At 36.3% G+C, this 24,653-nt stretch overlaps 2 protein-coding genes and 1 non-coding gene across 3 annotated transcripts; 2 read left to right on the top strand and 1 right to left on the bottom strand.

Annotated features, from left to right (window-relative positions):
- Positions 1–9,191: 9,191 nt before the first annotated feature.
- Positions 9,192–11,469, top strand: LOC145583124 (large ribosomal subunit protein uL4-like). The gene is made up of 2 exons (XM_081640279.1): positions 9,192–10,365; positions 11,165–11,469. Exons 1-2 carry the CDS (start codon positions 9,253–9,255, stop codon positions 11,276–11,278), a joined length of 1,227 nt encoding a protein of 408 aa, XP_081496405.1. The 5' UTR covers positions 9,192–9,252; the 3' UTR covers positions 11,279–11,469.
- A 7,706-nt stretch (positions 11,470–19,175) lies between these two features.
- Positions 19,176–23,705, bottom strand: LOC145582184 (uncharacterized). The gene is made up of 4 exons (XM_081639190.1): positions 23,199–23,705; positions 22,641–22,711; positions 22,073–22,205; positions 19,176–19,521 (listed from the first exon to the last, which is right to left on the bottom strand). The coding sequence occupies exons 1-4, from the start codon at positions 23,353–23,355 to the stop codon at positions 19,442–19,444; spliced, it is 441 nt and encodes a 146-aa protein (XP_081495316.1). The 5' UTR covers positions 23,356–23,705; the 3' UTR covers positions 19,176–19,441.
- LOC145583608 (U12 minor spliceosomal RNA) lies at positions 23,523–23,681 on the top strand. The gene has a single exon (XR_014100233.1). It is a non-coding gene; the product is annotated as a U12 minor spliceosomal RNA (small nuclear RNA).
- Positions 23,706–24,653: the final 948 nt, after the last annotated feature.

Raw genomic sequence — 24,653 nt, 5'->3', positions numbered from 1 at the left:
ACTAGTGTGGTTGTGTGGGTACTCCCTCAATTTTACGATTTTGATATGTGGAAAATAAGTCGTCTTTTTTTCAATGAAAATACATGGTCCCTATTATCTGTCATTCTTTGTAGACTTTGTATTCAATATATATATTGGCCCGACTGAAGGCCGCAGATTGGAATGGAGTCGCTCTTGTTGGGGTTTTTAGATATTCCCCAAAATTAAACTCCAAGTCTAGGTATATTTGCTTCAAAAGATCAAAATTCAAATTTGGTTGATTGTCTTGTTTAATATCACATATCAATTAGTTGACTTTTATCAGGGGCGGGGCAAAGAATTTCTTGACTTTTGCCATAACAATGTTAAATATTTTCTTTTTGTAATGTCATGGTAGTTTAAGACTTTTCTATTATATGATTATTATAGTCCAATTTAGTTATGATTTTCATTTTTTTTTTATCAATTTAAGGTTTTTAATCAGATTGTTTACTTTGTTACATGTAAAATAAATGTATTTAATGAAAAAGAATCTCATTATTAATTAAATATAGATATTTTCACTCTAAATCCTCTAATTATTTTCATTTTATTACATATCCTTTAATTATCAACATTAGTAGCTAGCTAGTAGTAGTATAGTAATAGTAGTAGTATAATAGTAATAATAGTAGTTAAAGAAGAGGGTTGTTGTGTTGCTGAAACGGGTCCTGAATTTCTCGAAGAATAAAAAGATATGAGCACTTGCTGCTGCCCATATTTTATAGCTAGAAAAGTGGGGGTCTAGATTATATCTCGGTTTCACACTAATTTCTTGTAAGTTATATGATTTTGTTTGTTTTTATAATAATAGTAATAATAATAATAATAATAATAATAATAATAATAATAATAATAATACTGGGCATTTCGCGATGGGTTAAATCCTGTTATTCTAATCCAGCTAGATTATGTTATGGGGACCAAACCTTATGGTCGTCTCAAGGGGTGCAGCAGGGTGATCCCCTTGGCCCTTTGCTTTTTGCTTTGGTTTTATAGCCCATGGTGTGTAAAATCAGAAAGACTTTTGATGTATGTCTTCAGGCTTGGTATTTGGATGACGGCACTATTATTGGTGACACGTTGGTGGTGGGGACGTTTTTACAGTAGATTATGGAGGAAGGGCCTCGTTTTGGATTACGTCTTAACGTGGAAAAAACTGAAGTCTTCTGGCCTACAGAAGACCCTCGAAGCAGGCTTGTGGGTGTCTTTCCACCTAATACTGCCCGACCTTTGCATGGTGTTAAGTTGCTTGGTGGTCCCGCTAGTTCTGACTCTGGTTTTAGTGATGAGCTTGTGATGTAGAGGGTGACCAAGACCATTGCCCTTATGGATAAGGTCGCTATGCTGGATGATTCTCAGTGTGAGTTGTTGTTACTTAGGGCATGTACCGGAGTTTCTAAACTCTACTTTGCATTGCGTACTTGTCCTCCTAGTACTTTTGAGGTGGCTCGGCGCACTTTCGATGGGGCTCTTCGTTCTTCCTTGGAGCGTATTGTTACTGCTTCGGGGCCTGAGTTTGGCAACTAGCAGTGGCAGCTTTCCACCTTACCATTTGCGTTTGGAGGGCTTGGTGTTAAGTGATGTTCGTCACTATGCTTTTCTTGCTTCTCGACTGCAGTCTGATGGATTGCAGACACAACTAAATTCTACGGCATGCTGGCATTGTTGGTCTTGGACGAGCCTTTGAGGATGCTTTGGGCCTGTTTAATGGAACAGTGGAGTCTGACAATTTGAGTAATCCTAGTGAGATCGCTGCCCCTAAACTCATGAAGAAATTAGCAGATATATATTTCACAAAGGTTACCACTTCTGTAAAAACTTCTTTTCTTTAACTCCTCGACAATCAGCATTATGGAAATCATAGCAGGGAGATCACACCTCCGCTTGGCTTCAGGTGGTCCCTATTTCGGGGTTGGGTCAGACGATGAATGCCAAGACTTATCGCTGTGTGCTACGCTACCGGTTGGGTGTTCCATTGTTCTCTATCACGACATCGTGCTCTGCTTGTTCAACAGTTTTTGCTGGGGATATTTTCGGTGTTCACGCGGTGTCTTGTGCTGGTATTGTGGGCATTAAACATCAGAATAATGTTGTTCGAGATACCCTTGTTGATGTTTGTTATCGATCAGGGATTTCAGCTAGAAAGGAGGTGGACATTGGGTTATCTGAAGGGAACGACGGGGCTCTCAGACCTGCAGATGTGTTACTTTATTCATGGGATCGTGGTCGCGATGTCTGTGTTGACTTGACAGGGTCTTCTCAATTGACACAGTCCGGGCTTTCTGATTTTTTTCCAAGACGGGTAGTGACTGATGTGGCCAATCGGAAGCGGGTCAAGTACGAATCTAATTGTCGAGCAATTGGATATGGCTTCCTTCCTTTCTCTTTCTCTTCTCTTGGGGAGTTAGAAAAGGAGGTTGTTGCATTGTTGAAGCGGATCCAGAAGTTCTCGAAGACTCAGGACATTAGGACGCGTGCTGCAGTTCATATTTTTACTAGGATCAGCTTTTCCATAGTTAGAGGAGTGGGGGCCCAGATTGTATCTCGGCTACCCACTAATTTTCTACAGGTTGTATAACTTTGTATGTTTTTGAGATATAATAATAATAATAATAATAATAATAATAATAATAATAATAATAATAATAATAATAATAATAATAATAATAATAATAATTACAATTTCTTGGACAAGGTTGCTAAGCTCGATGATTCTCAGTACGAGCTGTTATTGCTTAGGGCATGTATCAAACTTTCTAAACTCTACTTTGCTTTGCGTACTTGTCCTCCTAGTACTTTTGAGGTAGCTCAACGCACATTCGACGAGGCTCTTCGATCTTCCTTAGAGCGTATTGTTACTGCTTTGGGATCTGGATTTGGCGATTGGCAATAGCGGCTTGTCACCTTACCATTTGCGTTTGGAGGGCTTGGTGTGTATTCCGCAGGTGATGTTCGTCATTATGTTTTTCTTGCTTCTTGGTTACAGTTTGCTGGTGATGTAAGTCTAAATACACCCACCCGAATATAGGTTGATGGATTCAAACTTTTTAAAACAGGTTATTCACGAAGTACACTAGAAAACTCACGAAACGGGATAGATAACCAAAACTCAAGAACACACTCAAAGTTTTGGGATTTTAGGCAAGAACTCAAGACACACTCAAAGTTCACCCTAATCTTATAACTCAAGAACAAACTCAAAGCTATAAGGAAACACTTTAACTCGAGACAAACTGAAAGAAAATTGCTAAAATACTTTTTTTTTTTTTTTATCAATAATCAAAAGTTGATATTCTCTTGTTATTAGCTCCCTATTTATAGGAAATATGGGCAGCAAGGTAAGTGAAATGTTACCACTTAACATCTCCTAAAACCGTCACATTAATTCAACGATTACAAAAACTAAATAAAACTCTAGCTCTTAATTCACTCCTTTGTAACACCTATATAAATGGGTAGTTACAAATGACCAATTAAGAGTTACAATAACTCCTAATTACACAGAAACTTACGGCTAAATAAGAGAGGAAGTTAGGAACTCCTCTAAGCCTTATTACAACTTAAATAAAAGATAAAACAAACTTAACTATATAGCCTAAGATAGTGAATGGGCCATGCACACATAGATAACACTCTTTTGTGGGCCTTAAGTGATCTCCCAAGTGAGCAAAGTGAAAAATTCGGGCTTGAGAGAAAATGGACTGAATCCAAGAGTTTCTAACCTAAGGGCAACCAGTTCTTGATCCATGGAGCTTCTAAGTGGATTACTTGATCTTGGATTAGCTGGGTTGTAGACAAAGCTTCTACGTCATGTTGGCATTGTTGATCTTGGTCCGGCATTTAAAAATGTGTTGAGTTTGTTTAATAGAACGGTGGAGTCTGTCATTTTGAATAATCCTAGTGAGGTCACTGCCCCTAAACTCATGAAGAAATTGGCAGATATATATTTCACAAAGGTTGTCGCTTCTGCAGAATCTACCTTTTCTTTATCTCCTCGACAATCAGCATTGTGGAAATCGCAGTAGGGAGATCACACCTCTGCTTAGCTTCGAGCGGTTCCTATCTTGGGGTTGGGTCAAATGATGAATGCAAAGACTTACCGATGTGTGTTGTGCTATCGATTGGGTGTTCCATTGTAATCTGTCTCGACGCCGTGCTCTACTTGTTCAAGGGTTTTTACAGGGTATATTTTTAGTGATCACTCGTGTCGTGTGCTGGTATGGTGGGTATTAAACATCGGCATAATGTTGTTCGGGATACCCTTGTTGATGTTTGCTATCGATCTAGGATTTCTGGAAAAGAGGTTAACATTGGGTTGTCTGGAGGGAACGACGAGGCCCTCAGACTTGCAGATGTGTTACTTTATTCCTAGGATCGTGGTCGTGATGTTTGTGTTGACTTGACAGGGTCTTCTCCTTTGACTCAGTCCGAGCTATCAGACTTTGTTCCTGGACGGGTTGTGGCTGATGCGGCTTGACGTAAGCGGGTCAAGTACGAATCCAGTTGTCAGGCAATTGGATATGGTTTCCTTCCTTTGTCTTTCTCTTCAATTGGGGAATTAGAGAAGGAGTCGATTGCGTTGCTAAAGCGGATCCAGAAGTTCTCAGAGACTCAAGACATTGGGGCACGTGCTGCTAGGGGTGTTGAAAAATACCCGACCCGGTTGACCTGCTGACCCGCAAAATACCCGACGGGTATTTTTTTTTGAAAATTTCCCATTTTTGTGGGTCAGGTAATAGGCCGCCGTCTGAGTGTAACGGTTACATGTTAAATTTTATTTTTTATTTTACTTTTTTAATTTCTATTGAATTAAAAAGCACTTCTTTTAGGCTTTAGGGTTACAACCTTACTGGGCTTACTTTGAGAAGCCGACTTCTCACATCTCTCTCCTCTCTCTCTCATCTCTCAAACACTCACTCTCATTGCACCTCTGAAACCGACCACCACACCTCTCCACTCTCATTTTCCGGCCATCTTTCACTGTCACTGTTACTCTCTCAGGTTAGTCTTCTATTTTTTTTGGGTTTATTTATTTGTTGATATTTGTTTATTTATTTTTCTTTTGTTTTCAATTACATTTTTAGGGTTAAGTAATGAAGGTGTGCTTGTTTTTTCTTTGATCAGAAAATGTCTTCTGATGACTTGGGGGAAAATCAAATCAAACAAATAGAGTTAGATGACGATTTTGATCTTGAGATCTTGGAGGTGGCTTCATCAATGCCTAAGAAAAACAAAAATCTTTGGAAGAGTAGGTTTTCTTTAAAAAAAAAAAACAAACAAACACAACAGGTTCCCTTTTTTTTTAAACATTATAAAAAAACAAAGTTTTTTTTTTTTTTTTTTTTTTTCTAATAAACACATCAGCTTTTCTAAAATGAAAACAACAAGTTCTTTTTATGAAAACAACAGGTTTATAAAACCATATACGAATTGAAGTACAACAATTTCTTTTTTTTTTTTAAAAAAAAATTGATATATTAAAATACTGGGTACCCGCTGACCCAACCCGGTAAAAATGGGTACCCGCAGGTACCCGGTCTTACCGGGTCGGGTAATGGGCCTCCTAATTTACTACCTGCACTTCTGGGTACTGTAAGGAGGGTGTGCCCATCGTAGGGGATCCTTCCCATCGTAGGGGATCCTTCTCCTTTATGCCCATGACCCTTTAAAAGTTTAGGACTTTACACTTTTTAGGGTGTTTTAGAATTTGAATTCCTGACTATTCGGGAGACCTTTGAATTAGAGTTGATCCTATCATCATGTTTTTTTATAAGAAACTAGTAAGGAGTCGCCAATGAGTTTTAGGAAAACTCATAAACCTCGTGCATGCCTTTCTTACAAGTAGGGTTCAAGGGATATTTAGCATGAATCATAAGTTTACCCCATGCCCAAATTAGTCTACTTATACCAGAAATGAGTTCGGGAGCGAGGGTACTAAAATAACGTTCCTTTTAGGGAGGAATCGCTATTCTAGCCCTAGTGTGGCCTCTACTAGCTCTTCCTTTTTCACAATTTCATCACCAAACAATATATGCAACGTGGCTACTAAAAAATAAGTTAGTTGATTTTATTTACAAGCATTAATCATGTAGGAATTACATTGTGAAAGTCGTTATTCTTTTGTTATTCAAATTCGTGAAAAGAACAAGAAATAAACAATATTGGCCTTGACTTATGTGATAAAACAATCAATTAATTATTCAAACTCTAGTCTTGATTAACGAAAGAATATTATGTGAAATAAATTAATTAAAAGTTTGTTTAAAGTGGTCAAACAACACTGATTAATCATTTAAAGTTATTTAAACAATAAAAGAAGAGTGATTTATCTAAGTGCTCAGGAAACTAACCGTTCTTCTTTTATGCTAAATCTCCATCTAATGCGTTTATGGACTTTCTTTCTTCTTCGTACCTCCAAGGGCTTCAATGTATGGATTAGTGTTGAAGAGTATTTACGAAGAAAGGAGAAAAGTAGTATGATAGTAAGAGAACTTGAGAGATTAGGGTTTTAAGAATGCTAAGGTTTAGAATTCTGCTTTTTTTAGGGTTGAACGAAGACCCCTATTTATAGGCGTAGGAATCTAGGTTTAGGGTTTTAGAGCCACGGCGTCAGGTGGTGCGAGCAACCGTCGGAGTCGCGCTGGGTGCCGCGCGCATCTCAATGACTTGCGCGCACTCGGTGCGGTTTGCTTTATACGAAAATGCGTTTTTAAAACTTCCATAACTTTTGATTGGGAAGTCGAATTAAGGCGTGTGAGATATCATTGGAAAGCTCTGAATGTCTAATTTTTAATTCCATTAAAATTAGGTAAAAATCTGTTATGGATCAAAAGATATGGTTGTTGGAGTGCAAGGGTGTCGGTTTTAAGGCCCGGTTTAGTGTTTTGATCATAACTTCTTCGTTTTAACTCGGAATTGGGTTTATAATATACTGTTGGAAAGCTCTTTGAAAGGGCTATTCATCTGTATAGGCCTTGCATGGAAATTTGATGGTTGATTTATCTGAGTGGCTCGGTTTTTTTAACAATGTAAGATCCATTGGATCCAATCATTGCATTTGACGCATTTGGGTCCATTATTAATCAAATTTAAATATGTATGAGCACGTTTTAGGCCTAATTAGTAATTGGACAAGGCTTTAAGATAACTTGGTCTCAAATATAGGTTTTAAATCACTTCATAGTGCATTTCGTAGTCCATAAACACTTCAACTTTGACCTAGCATGAAGAGCGGATTTTTGTAACATCATCGCACTTCCTGTCGGGACAGGAGGCCAAAAGTAGCTGTCTACAGGTACCCAAAAACTCAGTACCCGGATATGAACACCCCTATGTGATGCTGCTCATATCTTCACTAGGGTAGGATTTGCTACAGCTAGAGGAGTGGGGGCTGTGATTGTATCTCGGCTTCCCACTAATTTTTTGTAGGTTGTATGGTTTTGTCTGTTTTTGAGATATAATAATAATAATAATAATAATAATAATAAGTAAAAAAAAAAAACCTTTTAAAATAACCGTTTTGTGAAAAAAAAGACGTTTTAAAATTTTTTTTGTTAAAAAAACCCGATTTTTTTTTAATATTTTGGCAATAGAAAACTCGATTGTGAATTTTTTTTGTTAAAAAAACCTAGTGCCCCTAACTTACTTAATTAACCTCTAATTTCTTTTTTATTAAGTTCTAATTCTTACTTAACCATTTAATAATTAAATTAATGTATAGATTAAAAATAAAAACTACCACCCCACCACCATCAAGCCATCCTCCCTTTCCCCTTCACTTGGCAGGCGGCAGTAGCCCTTTCCCTAACTAAGCTACCGCCTAGATCCCCTACCGACCACCCCTGGCGACCCATCTTCACCGTTGACATACGACCCATCCAGCTTTACCCTCGTCCGCCACGTTCTCTCTCCTCCCTTCCACCAAACTCCTCAACCTTAAATTTCTCTATTACTAAACCTCCAAAACCTTCTTCTCCACCACCATCAAACCCATCTCTTCTCCAATCTCAATTCCCACCCTTTTCCAAAACAATCTCAACAAAACTCGCCGCTAAAGCACCGTTGCATTCGCTATTGCCCGAATTGAAATACATCTTCAGGTTAGGGTTTAGGAAGGTGGGTGTTCACGGGCGGGGGTAAGGGGGGAAGGGAGGGGTCTCCTGGCAGTGGAGGTAGGTCGCCGGGGGTGGGGGGAAGTGGGCGACGGGGGAAGGGGTAGCTTCTAGGGGAAGGGGAAGGGGAGATGGTGGTTGACAGATGGTTTGGGGGTTGGTGAATTTTTTTATAAATTAAATTTATTTATTAAATAATTATGTGGGTTAAAGTAATCAAGTAAACTAGATGAAGCCTGTGCGATGCACGATTTGTTTTGAATTTTTTAAAATAATATATATATATATATATATATATATATATATATATATATATATATATATATATATATATGTGCTAAAATTTGTTATATATTTAGATAAAATTTCTAATATCAAAAGATAATATTTATATTTAATTAATTTAAATTGGAAAATTTCATTCGCTAATTTTGTTTATGTGTCATTTAAATTATTTAATTCTAAAAGAACTTAATAGTCTCGTATTTAATTGGTTACCACTAAAATTTATTATCCTACATGACGCTCTGAAAAAATTAAATCCTACGTGGCTCTGTAAAAACTCGAGAAAAAAAAACTCGAGAAAAAATTTTATATATATATATATATATATATATATATATATATATATATATATATATATATATATATATATATATATATATATTAGATAGATTAGAAAATATTTAGGAAAACAAGATTTTACTTGAAAAAAAAAAAATGAACGTGGTAGCTTTTTTACCCAAAAAAACTTTTATTAATTTATTTTATTTTATTTTATTTTTGTGAAATGGTGCTTTTAAATTTATTATTTGAAAAATTAATTATTAATAATAATCGTCCAAGTAAGAAATTGTGATATATCTGTCAAAAAAAAAAGAAATTGTGATATAAAAATGAAGTTTGGATTTGTAAATCCATACAAGTATATAAGAAGGCTGAAAACACAAGCCAGGCCCAAAAACACTCTTCACTCAAATCCAAAAAAACCCCAACCCGAAACTCTACACTCTTCTTAAACCTACTCCACCCTTCTCTCATAGTCTCATACCCAAATAAAACCCTAATTCTCACTTCCCCCTCTTCTGGCCATTCCATTCCCCTCCCCACTTCTCTCAAAATGTCTTCAACCGCCGCCGCCGCCCGCCCACTAGTGACAATCCAAACCTTCGAGTCCGACATGTCGACCGACTTGACCCCCTCCGCACCACTCCCCGACGTCATGAAATCCCCCCTTCGCCCCGACCTCGTCACCTACGTTCACTCCAACATCTCCAAAAACTCCCGTCAACCCTACGCTGTTTCCCGCAAAGCAGGGCATCAGACCTCCGCTGAGTCCTGGGGCACGGGCCGTGCCGTTTCCCGTATCCCCCGTGTGCCTGGTGGTGGTACTCACCGTGCTGGTCAGGGAGCTTTCGGGAACATGTGTCGTGGTGGGCGTATGTTTGCTCCTACCAGGATCTGGAGAAAATGGCATGTGAAAATCAATGTTAATCAGAAGAGGTATGCTGTTGTTTCTGCTATTGCTGCTACCGCTATTCCGTCGCTTGTTCTTGCTCGCGGTCATAAGATCGAGACTGTTCCCGAGCTTCCCCTCGTTGTGTCGGACTCAATTGAGGGTGTTGAGAAGACTAAGTCTGCTTTGAAGGTGTTGAAATCAATCGGTGCGATTGAGGATGTGGAGAAGGCCAAGAAATCGATTGCGATTCGAGCGGGGAAAGGAAAGATGAGGAACAGAAGGTACATTTCACGAAAGGGGCCGCTGATCGTGTACTCGACCGAGGGGTCGAAGTTGGTTAAGGCGTTTAGGAACATTCCTGGGGTTGAGATTTGCCATGTTGATAGGTTGAATTTGTTGAAGCTTGCTCCTGGTGGTCATTTGGGGAGGTTTGTGATATGGACTAAGGGTGCTTTCGAGAAGCTCGATTCGATTTACGGGTCGTTCGATAAGGCTTCTGAGAAGAAGAACAAGTATGTATTGCCAAGGGCTAAGATGTTGAATGGTGATCTTGCTAGGCTTATCAATTCTGATGAGATTCAATCGGTTGTTCGACCGATTAAGAAGGATTATGTTAGGGCACCAATGAAGAAGAACCCATTGAAGAATCTTAATGTTATGCTGAAATTGAACCCCTATGCTAAGACTGCTAAGAGGATGGCTTTGTTGGCTGAGAAGCAAAGGGCTGCTTCTAAGGAATCCAAGCTTCAGAAGAAGAGAAAGGTCCTTTCCAAGGTATTTTTCTTTCTTTTGTTTTTGTTAATGTCATTCGTAAATTATTATTATTATTGTTTTATCAGTTGATTTTGTTCCAGGTATTTGTTCATTATAATGTGTATGTAAATAAATTTTACTGCTTTGTGGAAAATAATGTTTTTGTTGGATTTTCATTATAGTTTAGTTTAGCTGTTAAAGCTTTGAAATGTTGGTGATGATAAATTACAATTGTTTAGTTGTTGTGTGATTAATAGGCTGTGATCAATGTTCATCACTTTGTGTATGGTATATTACTGATTAATAAACAATGTATGTTTATATTTAATTGATGTTACTGATTTTGGAAATTTACAAGACTTTCGAATGTAATCTGTTTTGTGGGATGGCTTTTCGTGATGTTTATATATTATTTAGTTTTAAGATAACTCCCTTTGATGTTGCTACTTATCATGTTTATTTAGTCTTGCTGTTGATCTTGGTTGTTTGATACTGGTCATGATGTCATTTGCTTTCGTAAGATTGAATGCATATAATCCTATTTCAATTCAATTCATTTGTTGTATAAATTGATGTACATGTTCTGTGATTGCTAGTCATTTAGTATTGTGATTGTTTCATGAGAGACTGTACCTGATTTCTCTATTGTTGATATGTTCTTGATGTTGTACGATTTTCTTTTCAAGAACTTTTACCGGGCTTGAAATGGGGCGAAATCTTATTTGCAGTTATAGTTCATTGTTTGTATTGAAGTCTGGTTGAGTCTTGAATGATTTTACAACTGCTAATTTTGCTGTATTTTTACTTTAATGTTGAACAGGAGGAGCTTACTGCCATCAAGGCCTCTGGAAGATCGTTCTACAAAACTATGATTTCCGATTCCGATTACACCGAATTTGAGAACTTCACAAAATGGCTCGGTGTTTCTCAGTAATCTTGTTTTCTAGATCTAAATTTTTGTTAGAAATATTTGGTTTAAGATTTAATCTACCGAGTTTTGGATGTTGAAGATATTAAGACTTGAAAGTTACCCCCTGCTCTTGTTATTTTAAATTTGTGCCTATATCTGTTGTAGTTCGAGGGCTCTTCACTGAGAATTTACTGTCTTTGGTATTTGTTGCTCTAGTTCTTATATGGATTTTCATACCTTCATGCTTTGTTGCTTGTGGATTTTCATACCTTCATGCCTTGTTGCTTGTGGATTTTCATACCTTCATAGTTTTGTGTGAGTGCTCCTCAGACTTGGGTAGTCTTATTTTTGTTTGATGAAGGGACATGGTCACAATAATTAGTCATTCTTTGCAACCTTTGTGTCTGGTTTACTTATTTTCGCCATGACTTGAGGCTTGAGTTGAGTCTTATGGAACATCTTCTGTCTGGGTAGGCAGCAGACACGGAACTATCTTTTTGTTACCATTCTATCTGGACATAGAGCTATAGTTTTATACCACCCTGCTCTGCATGCTTGATAGCTACTATAAAGAAATGTAGGGTATCTGAAGGACTAGTAGCATCAGCAGTGCCTGCAGTCCAGGGACCTAAGCAAGAGCTACTTGCATTTCATTTGAATTTGATGTAATGAAGTAAAATAATTCCCAAATTTGAATTTGATGTAATGAAGTAAAATAATTCCCAAACCATTTCAATATGTATGAATGTATCCTTGCTGATTTCTTGTGCTTTTCATTTGAATTTAATAGTACGTGCATAATGTAATGAAGTAAAATAATTTCCCAAACCATTTCAATATGTATTAATGTATCCTTGCTGATTTCTTGTGCTTTTAAAAAACCTCTCCAATAAGCTGGTGATCCTGTTGTTCAAACATGGGGTTTTCAAGTATAAAAACTTGATGCAGAATGCATCATTCACTGAATTTCGTGCTTCTTCACTTATCTTTCAATGTTGAACTCTTGTACTCTACAAAGAGATTGTAATGGAAAGTCCAATCTTAAGGGTTTAGTTGTATGAAATGAGATAATTATTAGCCAGAGCACTTTTAAAAGCCATCTTGTATAATATGAAATTCGGCTCTCCAATGGTACATTTTGTTGCTTGGATTGTGGGATACTGTTGTTTTTGATGTTTTTGCCTCGTACTAATCTAGGCAATGTGATATAGCTGGAATTGTCGTTTTCGGTTTCAGTTGATGACATTAAATTGAATCATTGTTACCTTAACTATGAATTCAAGCAGTATTGACTAGGATACAATGCAACTCCTCTAAGATTTGAACTTAGAATTTCATTTGAAAGTTACTCGTTTTCTTTGAGCTTGGAGTTTAGAGTTTCTGCTCGGAAGTTCTGGTGAGTTTTTGTTTTTTTTTTTTTTGAGGATGAATCAATGATGTACACATCTACTAGAGGAAGGTTAATTCTGGGCATATTTTGAGCATTTGCCTGCGTTGATTTAATTTATTAGGGAGATGCCTGAGTAAGTTTAACCCATCACCAAAATTTTTGATGTATTGTGATTCAGCGACTGCATAGAAACTGATATTTCCCACTTTCATAATGGGAGGAAATTATTGCTGGTGAATGTTTTTAGAAGCCACTTTAACCTGGTTCAGATAATCTGCTATCTTCATTTGTATGCTGCTGCTATAGTGCTCGTTGAGAGGGGGAAATAGTTTCTGGCTCAGACCAAACGTAAGTATGTAAATGCTTTTCCATCATCTGGAAAGAAAAATAGCTCTTGCGCTGGTCTGGGATTGGTTATCAGGAAGGAGAGTGGCTACGAATAGAGCACTTTGTGAGCAGGAGCCTCAAAATTCTTTGCTCGTAAGTCATAATGTAGACAACTAGACACTCAGGGTCTGTTCTCTTCAGCTTAATTTCATTTCATTTCAGTTCACCTCAGTTCTAATCAATTCAGTTCTTAATTTCCTTCTCTCGTAAATAGTTTAGTTCAGTTCAGCTCGGTTCAATGAATCAGAACAGGCCCTCAATGCATCCATCTTCTTTGTAACTTGACAGTCTTGGTGATTGACAGCTAAGTTGGTCTACTCGATGACATTATAAAGTTTCGGGGATTTTGTATTATATGATTGATATCTGTTCTTGGATTACCAACTTATTATGGTAATTGTATTCCTCAAACTTTTATACTCTGTATCTTGCCAAGGTTGATGAAAGTGAATTTGTTCGTCCTATATGGTCGCTGTATATATTAGTGTGATTGTGTGGGTACTCCCTTTAATTGTACGATTCTGATATGTGGAAAATAAGTCGTGTTTTGTTTAATGAAAGAACATGGTCCCAATTATTTGTCATTCTTTGTAGGCTGTGTTCAGTTTAGTTTTTTGCCCGATTAGAGGCTGGAGTGGAGTCTCACTAAAATTAAAGAAAGCTGCTCATTAAAATCCTCATACAGTTGTTAGTATGCTATCATTTGTTACGTAACATCTTCTGTCTGGACATAGAGCTATGGTTTTGTACCCCGTTCTGCATGCTTGATGGCTACTATGAAGAAATGCAGTAGCAGTGGTATCTGAAGACCAGTAGCATCAGTAGCAGACAGTAGTACCTTCAGTCCAGGGTTGAAAGGAAGAGCTACTTGCATATAGATTCTTTGAAGTAGAATAGAATTTGCTGAAATCTTGAACAGGAGGAGCTTACTGCCATATAGGCCGCTGGAAGATCTTTCTACAAAACCATGATATCAGATTCTGACTACCCCGAGTTTGACAATCTCACAAAATGGCTAAGGTCTCTCAGTAATTTTGCTTTCTAGATCCAAGTTTCTGTTAGAAATATATGGTTTAAGATTTAATCTACCGAGTTTTGGATCTTGAAGACATTGACTTGAAAGTTATTATCCCTGCTCTTGTTATGTAAAATTTGTGCCTATAGCTGTTGTAGTTGGCTCTTTACTGAGAGTATACCGTCTTTGGTATATGTTTCTCTAGTTCTTATATGGATTTTCATACCTTCATGTCTTGTTGATTGTGGCTTTCTTTTTCATTGTACTATGCCTTCTTGAGGAATACATACGTTTGTGTGGTGATTTTTGCTTCATTTTATTTTTATCTAAGCTAAATTTTGGTCTGAGATTTTACTATGTAAACTTGTTATTTGTTAGGAAAATTTATCAATTACTACCTCAAAAAAACGCGTTTTTGTAAATTACTACCCCTAAAAAAAATTTGTTAATTACCACCCCTAAAACTAATTAATTCAAGTGATTGATACCCTTTTTCTCTAATTAGCCCCTAATTAGGTGATTTAAGCTCTTAATGACATCATTGTCTAGTAAAATTGTAATTAGTTGCTTTTAAACCATGATTAATTAAATAAACCCTAATACCACCTCTAAACCACCACTGCACCACCTCCAACAGCCCCCTTACCCCATCCCCACCATCACCGGCAGCCCCCTTACCCCATCATCCCCTTGCCGACGAGCTGGTAAGCAGCCTACCCCCGCCCTGGCATCCACCCCATCTCTAAACCCCTAACTATCCCTCCCACCCTCGAAAAATCGCTCCTCTCCACCCGGCGGCGGCCCTAACCACCTCCCCCTCGCTAGCTACTAGGCCCTCCCTAAGCCTCCTCCACCCCCCTCTCCCCTTAATCACCACCCTAAAGTTCCAAAATTAAAACCCCAAAGCCCTAATTAGGGGGAAGGGGTGGAGGCAGATTAGGGAAGGTCAAGCAAGGTTTTCCGACGAGGGGTAGGGGGCAGGGTCGTCGAGGGTGGGGAGGGGGGGTATCGTGAAAGGGAGGTCGTTTAAGGGTGGGCGGATGGTGGTTTTAGGGTGGGGATCGAGAAAGGGGTGTTGTCATGGTGGGGAATTGGAGGAGGTAGGTTCGGTAGTGGGTAGAGGGTTGCCGGAGGTGGTGCACTGGTGGTGTGGAGGTGATTCTAGGGTTACATTAATCAATTAAGGTTTAAAAGCAACTAATTTTAAAATTAGCCGAATAATGATATCGTTAAGAGCTTAAATCGCCTGATTAGGTAAAAGGGTAATAATCACTAGAATTAATCAGTTTTAGGGGTAGTAATTAACAACTCATGGCGTGTTTAACTGAAATTTATATGGTGTGACCTCTTAGTTATTTCAGAGACGATGTAATTGAACTAAGCAGTTAACTAATGTGGTGCCTTATTTTTAGGAGAGTAGGAATTGATTGTATGATTTGAATAACAAAAATGAATAAGGAAAAAAAGAAAAAAAAAGTTTGCATTTAGAAGAGATATCAATGAGATTTTTCTATAGTGATCAAATATATTTTAATCACTTTAAGAGAAAAGTGGGTCCGCTGGGGTGGTACTCTTATGGCCACAATAAATAATAGACCTTCTCTACTATTTTTTAAATCAAAAATCATTTAAATGATTTTCTAAATTGTTAAAAATATTTTAAGAATTAATATTAAATATTTATGAAAATCTAAAAACAATAAAAATTATTTTAGAAATAATTTTTATTTTTATTTTTATAAAGAAAACCAGCCACCCTATCCCCGCCGATCTAACCTTCTCCCTTTCCTCGACACCTCATTCCCCCCTTCCGGCGTTCCCCAACCTAAACCTAACTCGAAACCCTTCCCCCCTTCCCCCACAACGAAGCATCCATCCTCCATTTCCCCATCCCAAAAACGAGTCGTTTTTCGGAGTAGGGGAAAGGAAGGAAGGCTATTTCGTGATGGGGAAAGGGAGGGGTGGGTTGTGGCCTACAGTTTAGGGTCGCGACAAGGGTAAGGGGGAATGAGAGGGGATGGGTCGGCCGCTGAGAGACGTGGGTCGCCAGTGGGTGTGGAGTTATGGGCGGTGGGAAGGGCAGGGTGGCTAGCTGGTGCTGGGGGTGGAGGTGGTGGTTGTTTTACTTGATTTAAATATTTTCTAAATTAATTTAATTATTAAAAAATTAATTACGAGTAAAAACTTTAATAAAAATAATTATTCTCTTTGATAATAACCAATATTATAGTTGGAGGGTCTTAAATTACAATATATACTATGAAATATTATTATTAGGGGTGCCAATTCGAATGATCATATCGAGTTTGGTGAGGTCGGGTTGAGTCGATTTTTAAAGTTGAGTCATACTAAATTATTATGTCTACGCGAGTCAAAATCTGAATCGGATATTTTTGGGTTGATTTCGGATCAGGGTCCAAGTTATAAATAAGAGGCTTAATTTTCTCTTTTTATAACCTCTCTATGTTAATACTCCACAAATTTTCTCCAATGTGGGACTTGCAAAAGAATGACTTATGTTTTTCTTTTTATAACTTCTCTTCATTGATCACTCCTAATTTTTTCCAATACGGGAGTTGAGCAAATCTTTTTGCTCAACAAAACTACTTTATGCTAGCTCTTTCTCACACATTTTTTACAAGATAGGATTTGCTATAGCGCGCGTGGTGGTCCATATTGTATTTTGGCTTCCCACTCTTTTGTTGTAAGTTGAATGACTGTATGTTTTTAATACTATGGAATAAGGTCTTGTTCACTACACCTTAAAATAAATAATATTCAGTTAAATAATTTCTGTTCGGTAAAAATAGTTTCACTTGAATAAAAATAATTTCAGTTCAATAAAAATAATTTAAGTTTAGCAAAAATAATTTTAGTTTAGTAAAAATAATTTAATTTGATAAAAATAAGGTGAAGTGAACAAAGCCAAATAGTAATAGCAATAGTAATAATAATAAGGCAAAATTGATCGTAATACCCTAAAGTATGGCTTAGGTGCAATGAGCACCCTAAACTATGTGTAGTAGCTAAAACACCACCAACTATGGTGTTAGGTGCAACGAGTGCCTTAAATTAAAATTTTCGGCCACTTATTTCATCAGAGGAGGTGAATCCATGTGTTCTAAGTGGATGGAAGACTACATAACTGTTATAGAGAGTGAAGATTCACCTCATCCCGGTGAAATAAGTTGTCGGAAATTTTCATCTATGGCATGTGATGCACCTAACACCATAGTTGGTGGTGTTTTGGCTACTACGCAAAGTTCAAGATGCTCAGTGCACCTAACCCATACTTCAGGGTGTTGCGGCCAATTTTGCCTAATAATAATAATAACAACATGAACAATAACTAATAGTTATAACAACTAACAACAACAATAATAGTAAGAGCAATTCGTAATATATATATTATAATTTTAAGGACTACTTGATATTGTCCAACTATAATATTGGATATTATCACAGATAATAATTATTATAATTAAATTTTGTAATCATGGTTAGTTTTTTTAATAATTAAATTAATTTATAAAAATTTAATTTATTAAATTAACTTATAGGCATGAATCGAAATTTGGATATCATGGGGGCTTTATTATTCAGCATATGCCTGGGTGTAGTGAAACATATGCTAGGGTTGCTAGGTCATCGCTCGAGGCGCCATCCCGGCGTCCGAGGGTGGTGTCAAGTAATCAAGTATGCAAGGTTTCCTGCATGACATATGAATGCATATAAAGAAGCTTGTCCATGGAAATAGTAAGGGAGAAGAGTAGGTCGTCGGCGGGAGAGGGTTTGGTTCTCTAGCGGGGGTGGGTCGGTGGTTGTTGGCGGGGTTGGGGGTTGGATTGCTGGAGAAAAGGGGTGGCTGTTTATTATTAAAAAATATTATTTCTAAAATAATTTTTTATTATATTTTGATTTTCATAAATATTCAATATTAATTTTTAAAAATATTTTTAACAATTTAAAATTATGTAAATTATTTTTACTAATATATAGGAAAGGGGTGGCTATTTTTTTTTCAATTTTTTTTTTCTAAAATAATTTTTATTATTTTATGGTTTTCCTAAGTGTTCAATACTAATTCCCTTCAAAAAAAAAAAAAAGTATTCAATATTAATTTTTATAATATTTTGTACAATTTAGAATTTTTTTTTTTATTAAACATAATTTTTATTAATTTATGCTTTTCATAAATATTCAATATTAATTTTAATAACATTTTTAACAGTTTAGAAAATCATTCAAATAATGTTTAAAAAATGATTATAAAAAAAAAAAATTTTAAAAAAAAAAATAAAGAGGGACCACATTTTTATTGGTGATTAGTAGCTTGATACAGAATATTCTATGGTGATAAAAAAAATTAATTGATTACCTTAGAATTTTCAGATGTGAATGATAATTCGCAAGTGAATACTTGATTTGAAAAAACCACTGTTTTGTTAAAATATATATATATATAAAAAAAAAATAAAAAAATAAAAAAAATAAAAAAAATTGTATCATACATACTCTCTCCATCCATATTTTTTTTGCCCCATTGTTAAAGTTGGGTCAATCTTTTAACACTTTGACCATAAATTCTCGTTATCTAAAATGAAGTATAATATAGTATTGTGAAATCTTTTTTAATCCGTCTTATTGTATATTTTATTAACTTTTTATAAATTTTTTTGTGTATGAAAATGGATATATAAACCTTTTAATATGTATCTTGGAGTTTGTGAAAAGTGAAATAGAGCAAACAAAAAAAAAAAAAAAAAAAAAAATAAAAATAAAAATAAAAAAGTAATAAATAGCAAGCATGTCCTTTTCCAATTTGCATCCTTGATTGCCATAGAGCAAACAGAAACAAGATTATTGCGGTACACTTTAACAAACATTTTATATCCCATTGCCTTCATTGGAGATATACAAGATACAACAGGGCTGCTCTGTTTATCTTGCGCTCTGATTCTCCTGAACAGAAGCTTAATGACACAGAATCCTACAATATACAAAAGTTAAACTACTCCGACTACGAACAGCAAACTGGCAGGTTGCTCCACAAACTTAATTACCATACAAGGAGGGGAATAACGGCTAGCACTAATTTTGTGCTAGGAGTAGATTGGACATCGAACAACTGCATTAATTAAACAGTTATATTCAGTACAACTTATATGATGACTGTCCTCAAAAGTCACTCGAAAACTTGGTGTACACTAGTCATAGATTGGAATTTCCTTTTTACAATTTTGTTTTTGGTCGCGTTACCAGAGCACTCTAATCATTACAGCACCCTGGTTTTGCATGAATAGCCTATGAAGAAGAGAAACTTTTAACAGCTTGCAATCCAACTTTATGTCAGCTATTAAGAAGAATACAAAACTAACTTTTAGTATATTCATGCTTAAGAGGCAGCTGTTGCATTTCTTCCCATTTCCCGTTGTCTGGCACGCTCCATCTTTCGCTTCCGCCATTCTTCCAAAGCTATTAAATATAAAGTACATTAGTGTTGCCAAAATAGAACACAAAACAGATGACAATGCTCACACTAATTTCTGAAGCAACAACTAGATACATGTACAATGGCTTTGTTATATCACTTTTATGCAAGCATAAAATGCCAATGACAAAACTTCAGTAGACAAAAGCCTAAATATGAATTGAGTCAAAATGCCCAGGAAGAAAATTGTTATAGATGTAGATTATTCCAACTAAGCTGAACAGCTTAGTTGGAAATATTTTACTATTTTGGTAGATTCATCAAACAGAATTTTCATATCCTTGCAAAGGTTGAAGCTACAAAAGTGAATAGAAAACAGTAAGGGATAGCTAGTTGCAGAAAGGAAAATAGTTTATTTAAAACCAGCTGTTCCATAAAAATATTATGAGGCAAACTAAACTTAATGTAGCTATCCAAATGACTCTTCGAAGTTAGAACCCAAAATTCAGATAATCTTGGACCTTGATAAAAGTTCTAGCAAATAAAATTCTAACATCTTTGAAAAAATGTGCTCTCTGTTTCCAGTGCTTCAGGCTATCAAGATAAGTATTAGTCTATCATCTGTAACTTTTGGTCGACTAGTTCTGGTTATGCTTATCCTTTCCATTGGAGAAGGAAGTTTTAGAACCTCCTAAAGATTGGAGGACTGGGGTTACTCAATATCAATTTATTGTATAAAACTCTCTTAGCAAAAAAAAAAGCATTTTGGATTCGTAAAAGAAACTGTCTACTTGTAAATTTTTTCATACTTGTTCTATGGACCCAATATCCAAATTTATATTTCAATTAACATAGCGATAGATTATCCAAACACAGCTTATCTCCTAAAACTATGTCCACTCATCAGTTTTTAGACTAATGTGGGACAAAGGAAGTATATCCTCTCCAGTTGAGCACAGTTTTCACAACTCTTATCCTCCTAGAACCTCATGGAGATTCAAGTTGAGTGTAAGAGCATAAGAAAGCGTAGGAATCGGGTTTACAAGTAAATCGAATTAGGTGCAACAATTAAAATCCAGAGGACAGGTGGGTTGTAGGTTTTGGCTTAAAGTTAAAGAGCCAAGATGACAGTTAATGGATGCACTTGCAAAAGGTCAGTGATCTAATGATTTCTGGACAGAGGAAATGAAACTCTGCTCTAATATGAAATGCTTTCCACAGAGAATTAGAGACTCAACCAGGCCATTCTTTTGCTTTACGACTTCAATTCCTACTAATGGGGGGATTGTGAGATCTCACTGTTAGGTCAGCTTATGTTGATTCAATGGAGAGTAATAGTCCAGAGTTCAGGAAGAATTAAAACAAGGTCTTCATCATGCTTGGGAGCACTTCTGGTACTTAGAAATTTTACCCAAGTGAAAACTATATGTATGGAGACTTGTGCATAGAGCACTAGGCCACCATCAGTTACTGTAGACTGAGGACGAACATCACTTATTCAAGGACAACTCAATTATTAAGTATATTTGAAGAGATTCTACTCGGTATCAATATCACTAAGAACAATACTACTCTAATTAAAAATTAGATTTGTAATTTTATCTCATTCTTCCTATTTCAAGAAGGATGATGAGCCTAATATCTTGTGCGCTACAGAATTCCAAATCACCGGGAGAGATAGATTCATCATAACGATATTGTCTACAAATTTGGATCTGTCAACACTTAACAGTCTTAACACAGGGAATGTAATGACACTTATTGATCATTTTTGAGAAGAAAGCCGGAGGGTACTGGAGCTTAAAAAGAGGATGCAACTGCTCTATAGTAAGGTATCTTAATCAATCAGGTTTCTGCTAGCTGGGAAACCAGTAGCTAATGAAGTAATCTTTGTTGTGGATGGTCCATGGACAAAAATGATAAGGGAATATTTGGCAGGCATTGGATGGTACTGTAGTAAATCGGTAGCAATTTGCGAAAGGAGAGAGTGTTCTAGCTGTTAATGCCATAAAGGCGGGGGGAATTTTCATGCTAAAACGTCAGCTGGAAGTGAAGAGAAGAGAGCTGGAGAAGGTGGATATTCGATCCGACTGCAAGGCATTATGAATTTCTTGGAAGAATAAAGTTGCTGGTGCGATTTCAAGCCTAAGAATATCAATTCATGCCCACTTAGCAGGAGCAGGAGCTTGTCATGTTAGCAGGAGCTTGTCATCTAGCTTTTCTATCAGGAAATCAAGGTTTGTTTGTTCTCATTTTTGTTTCTTGCTGTCAAAGATGAAATTACAAATCAACTGTTCTATTGACACAACGGCTCAATTTTCCTGGCCCATCTTAGAAACTGCAACATATCTTGGTCTGTTTAACATATGTCAGCATATGGGATAGTTAGGTCTTAAACAAGTGTAGTCGAGGAATATATAGATCTTAAAGGTTGTAATTCATGTCCATCCTAAAATATCTAACTGCCATTTAACAAGCATTGAGATGACCCTCCCATCGAAAGATGAAAGCCACACTAAATGAACACATCATCTATCTAGGAAAAAAAAAAAGTTTGTGCGAAAGGGGTCAGGAATTAGCTGACTATTTGCCTACCTTTTATGCTTGCTGCATCAGTAAAAGTGCGGGCGTTTAACCTCTTTGACAGATCAACTGCAGCAGTCTGCTTCGTCTCTGTATGTTGAACTGTCTCCGGTTCTGCATATGATTCTCGTTCAATTTCCCTGACCTAAATGCAAGAGATCACAAGTGGGTACTTTTAAGAATGAGAGATGACAAATCGACACTCATAAAAGAGATTTAGGGAAGCTACTCAGGTAACATCACACTGCCTTCTCAAACAGATAGAATCTCATTCCTACAGTTGTTCCCCTACAGCATAAGTCCCTAGATTCATATCAAAATAGCAATAGCGCAATTGAGGTATCAGTGACAGGACATTTGTGCATCGGAATCATATACTTCCTCGGATTCCCGAGGTTTGTCTACTTCAGCATATATGATTAACCTGCTAGCTACCACTATTCCTATCTAATGACAACAAAGAAGCATTTGATCCTGACGTTGACCAACAAAAGTAAACAAATTCAAAACCACAAAAAATGAACAAAATGCATCATTACAAATTGTAAAATTCTTCAAAAGACAAGCTCATAGAACATACTCTTCGGATCAGCTCCAACGGTTGCATAGCTCTCCGAAGTTCATCAGATTCCTTAACATACCTAAGCTGAACTGTAATAAATAGAATAATAAATCCTGAGTTGTAAGACTGCTATATCACAGAAAATAGTGAGCAGTATGACAAAAACCCAGATAAATTAAAGGAGAAAAGTAGAATTTCCTAACAACTTTTTTCAACAAACCCTGGTCATAAACCAATCAAAAAACGAATAATTCAGATGATTTGCAATCTCAATTGAATAATACAAAGTAAACTAAGACATAAATTTGCCGAAAATATAGAATCCTGCTCACTTTAACATTCATAGCTACAACAGTATAAATCACCCTTCTAACTTAGAAGAAATCAACCATTAGAATCATTGTAATTTGAGGGTATGTCATTGGCTAATTCAAAACCCACTGGACTCCGACTAATCTGGATTCGGACCGGGTCATGACCCAATGTTATATATGAAGAATGGATCTTTGGTATGTTGCAAAATAAACCAAAAAATCACTTGGTACAAAAATTAAATTAGAAAAAGAAAATAAAAACCTGAATTGGAGTGATCTGGAGGAAATCTTCGAGAAGAGTAGGGAGAGAAGAAGCCCTGAAGCAAGAAAAGGGCAGTAACCAAATTGATCAAACAAACAACAATTGTAGCATTTTTGAAGGAAAATCTCAACTTCCATGACTGTTGTTGGCTCTCCATTTCTTTGCTTTCAGCTTAATTAATTTTTGGGGGTATAATAGAAGGTTGGTAAAATACAAAAATGGAAGAAATAGAGAAAAGGGAGTTTGTTTGTCCCACATCGGAAGAAGAAGAAGAGTAGGGTGGTTTGGAGTTGTATAAGTAGAAGTTTTAAAGACTTTATCAAACTGCCTTAAACTAATGAGTAAGGAAAACAAAGCGGGCGGTGAGAACCGACCGCAGCGTCTATCAATAAGAATTGGTGCGCAATAATTTTTGGAGGGGTTAAAGGCTAGCCAAGTTGAGACGCTGCTTACTTTTGCAGAACTCACTTGTGCAGGCCTCCCAAGCCCACCTAATTCTAGTTTGTTAAATTGTAAACAAATAACAATTTCTTAAATAATCTTATTTTTTCGAAATTTGGTAAAAATTCCTATTTTTGAGCTTTTAAATCTACAACTTGTTTAACAGGTTAATTTTATATAAATCAAGAGTCTTACAATGTCACCTTCATTTCAAATCCCGAATATAAAAGTTTAAAACGATTAGATCTTAGCACAATTTGACTCTCGCATTTATCCAAGTTTTGGGGTTAACAATAAATGATTATAACATTACAGATGGTTATAAATGGTCATGAGTTAATGCCTAAAGTTCATTGGTCTATTTGGGTTTGGAATAGATATAACACTTCAAATCATTCCTTCATTTCTTGGTTGGTGGCTTTGGATGAACTGAAGACGAGGGAAAAAACTATGCAGATTTGAGATTTGCACAGATGACATTTGCTTGATGTGTGGGCCTCACATAATCTACCAGCCATTTGTTCAATTCTTCACCCATCATTTTGTTAATAGTTGATATAATAATATATGTACTTGGGTGGGAATCAAACTAGATAATACAAATTTTTTTAATGTTGTAAAGTATTTTGGCTATGAAGATTTTGGATTTGCCGATGGTCAAATAATTTTATCTTATGGTGATTATTCTTCTTTAATTTTTTTTTTTGAATGAATTCTTCTATAATGTTTAATTTAGAAACATTTGTAGGTTTTTTTTCAAGCTTTCGATCTTGCCGTGAATACAGAAAAGACAACAATCTACTTTCGGAATGCACCTAAGTGTTTGCAGCAAGATGTTTTACAACTGCCTAGTTTTGTCAAGGGTAACTTCCCCATCTACCCTAGAATTCCTATAACCTCTAAGAGAATGTTTGTTAAAGATGGTGATGTTCTCATTGATAAAGTTTGTAGAAGATCCTTAGTTGGTCTAGTAGAAACATGTTTAGGTGGATTCATTCTTGTTGTCCTTGAATT

This window comes from Chenopodium album, chromosome 15 (assembly GCF_948465745.1).
Source record: "Chenopodium album chromosome 15, dcCheAlbu1.1, whole genome shotgun sequence".
Classification (NCBI taxonomy): domain Eukaryota; kingdom Viridiplantae; phylum Streptophyta; class Magnoliopsida; order Caryophyllales; family Amaranthaceae; genus Chenopodium; species Chenopodium album.
Note: the sequence above shows the minus strand (reverse complement) of the source record. Positions and strands in the feature narration are given on the sequence as shown.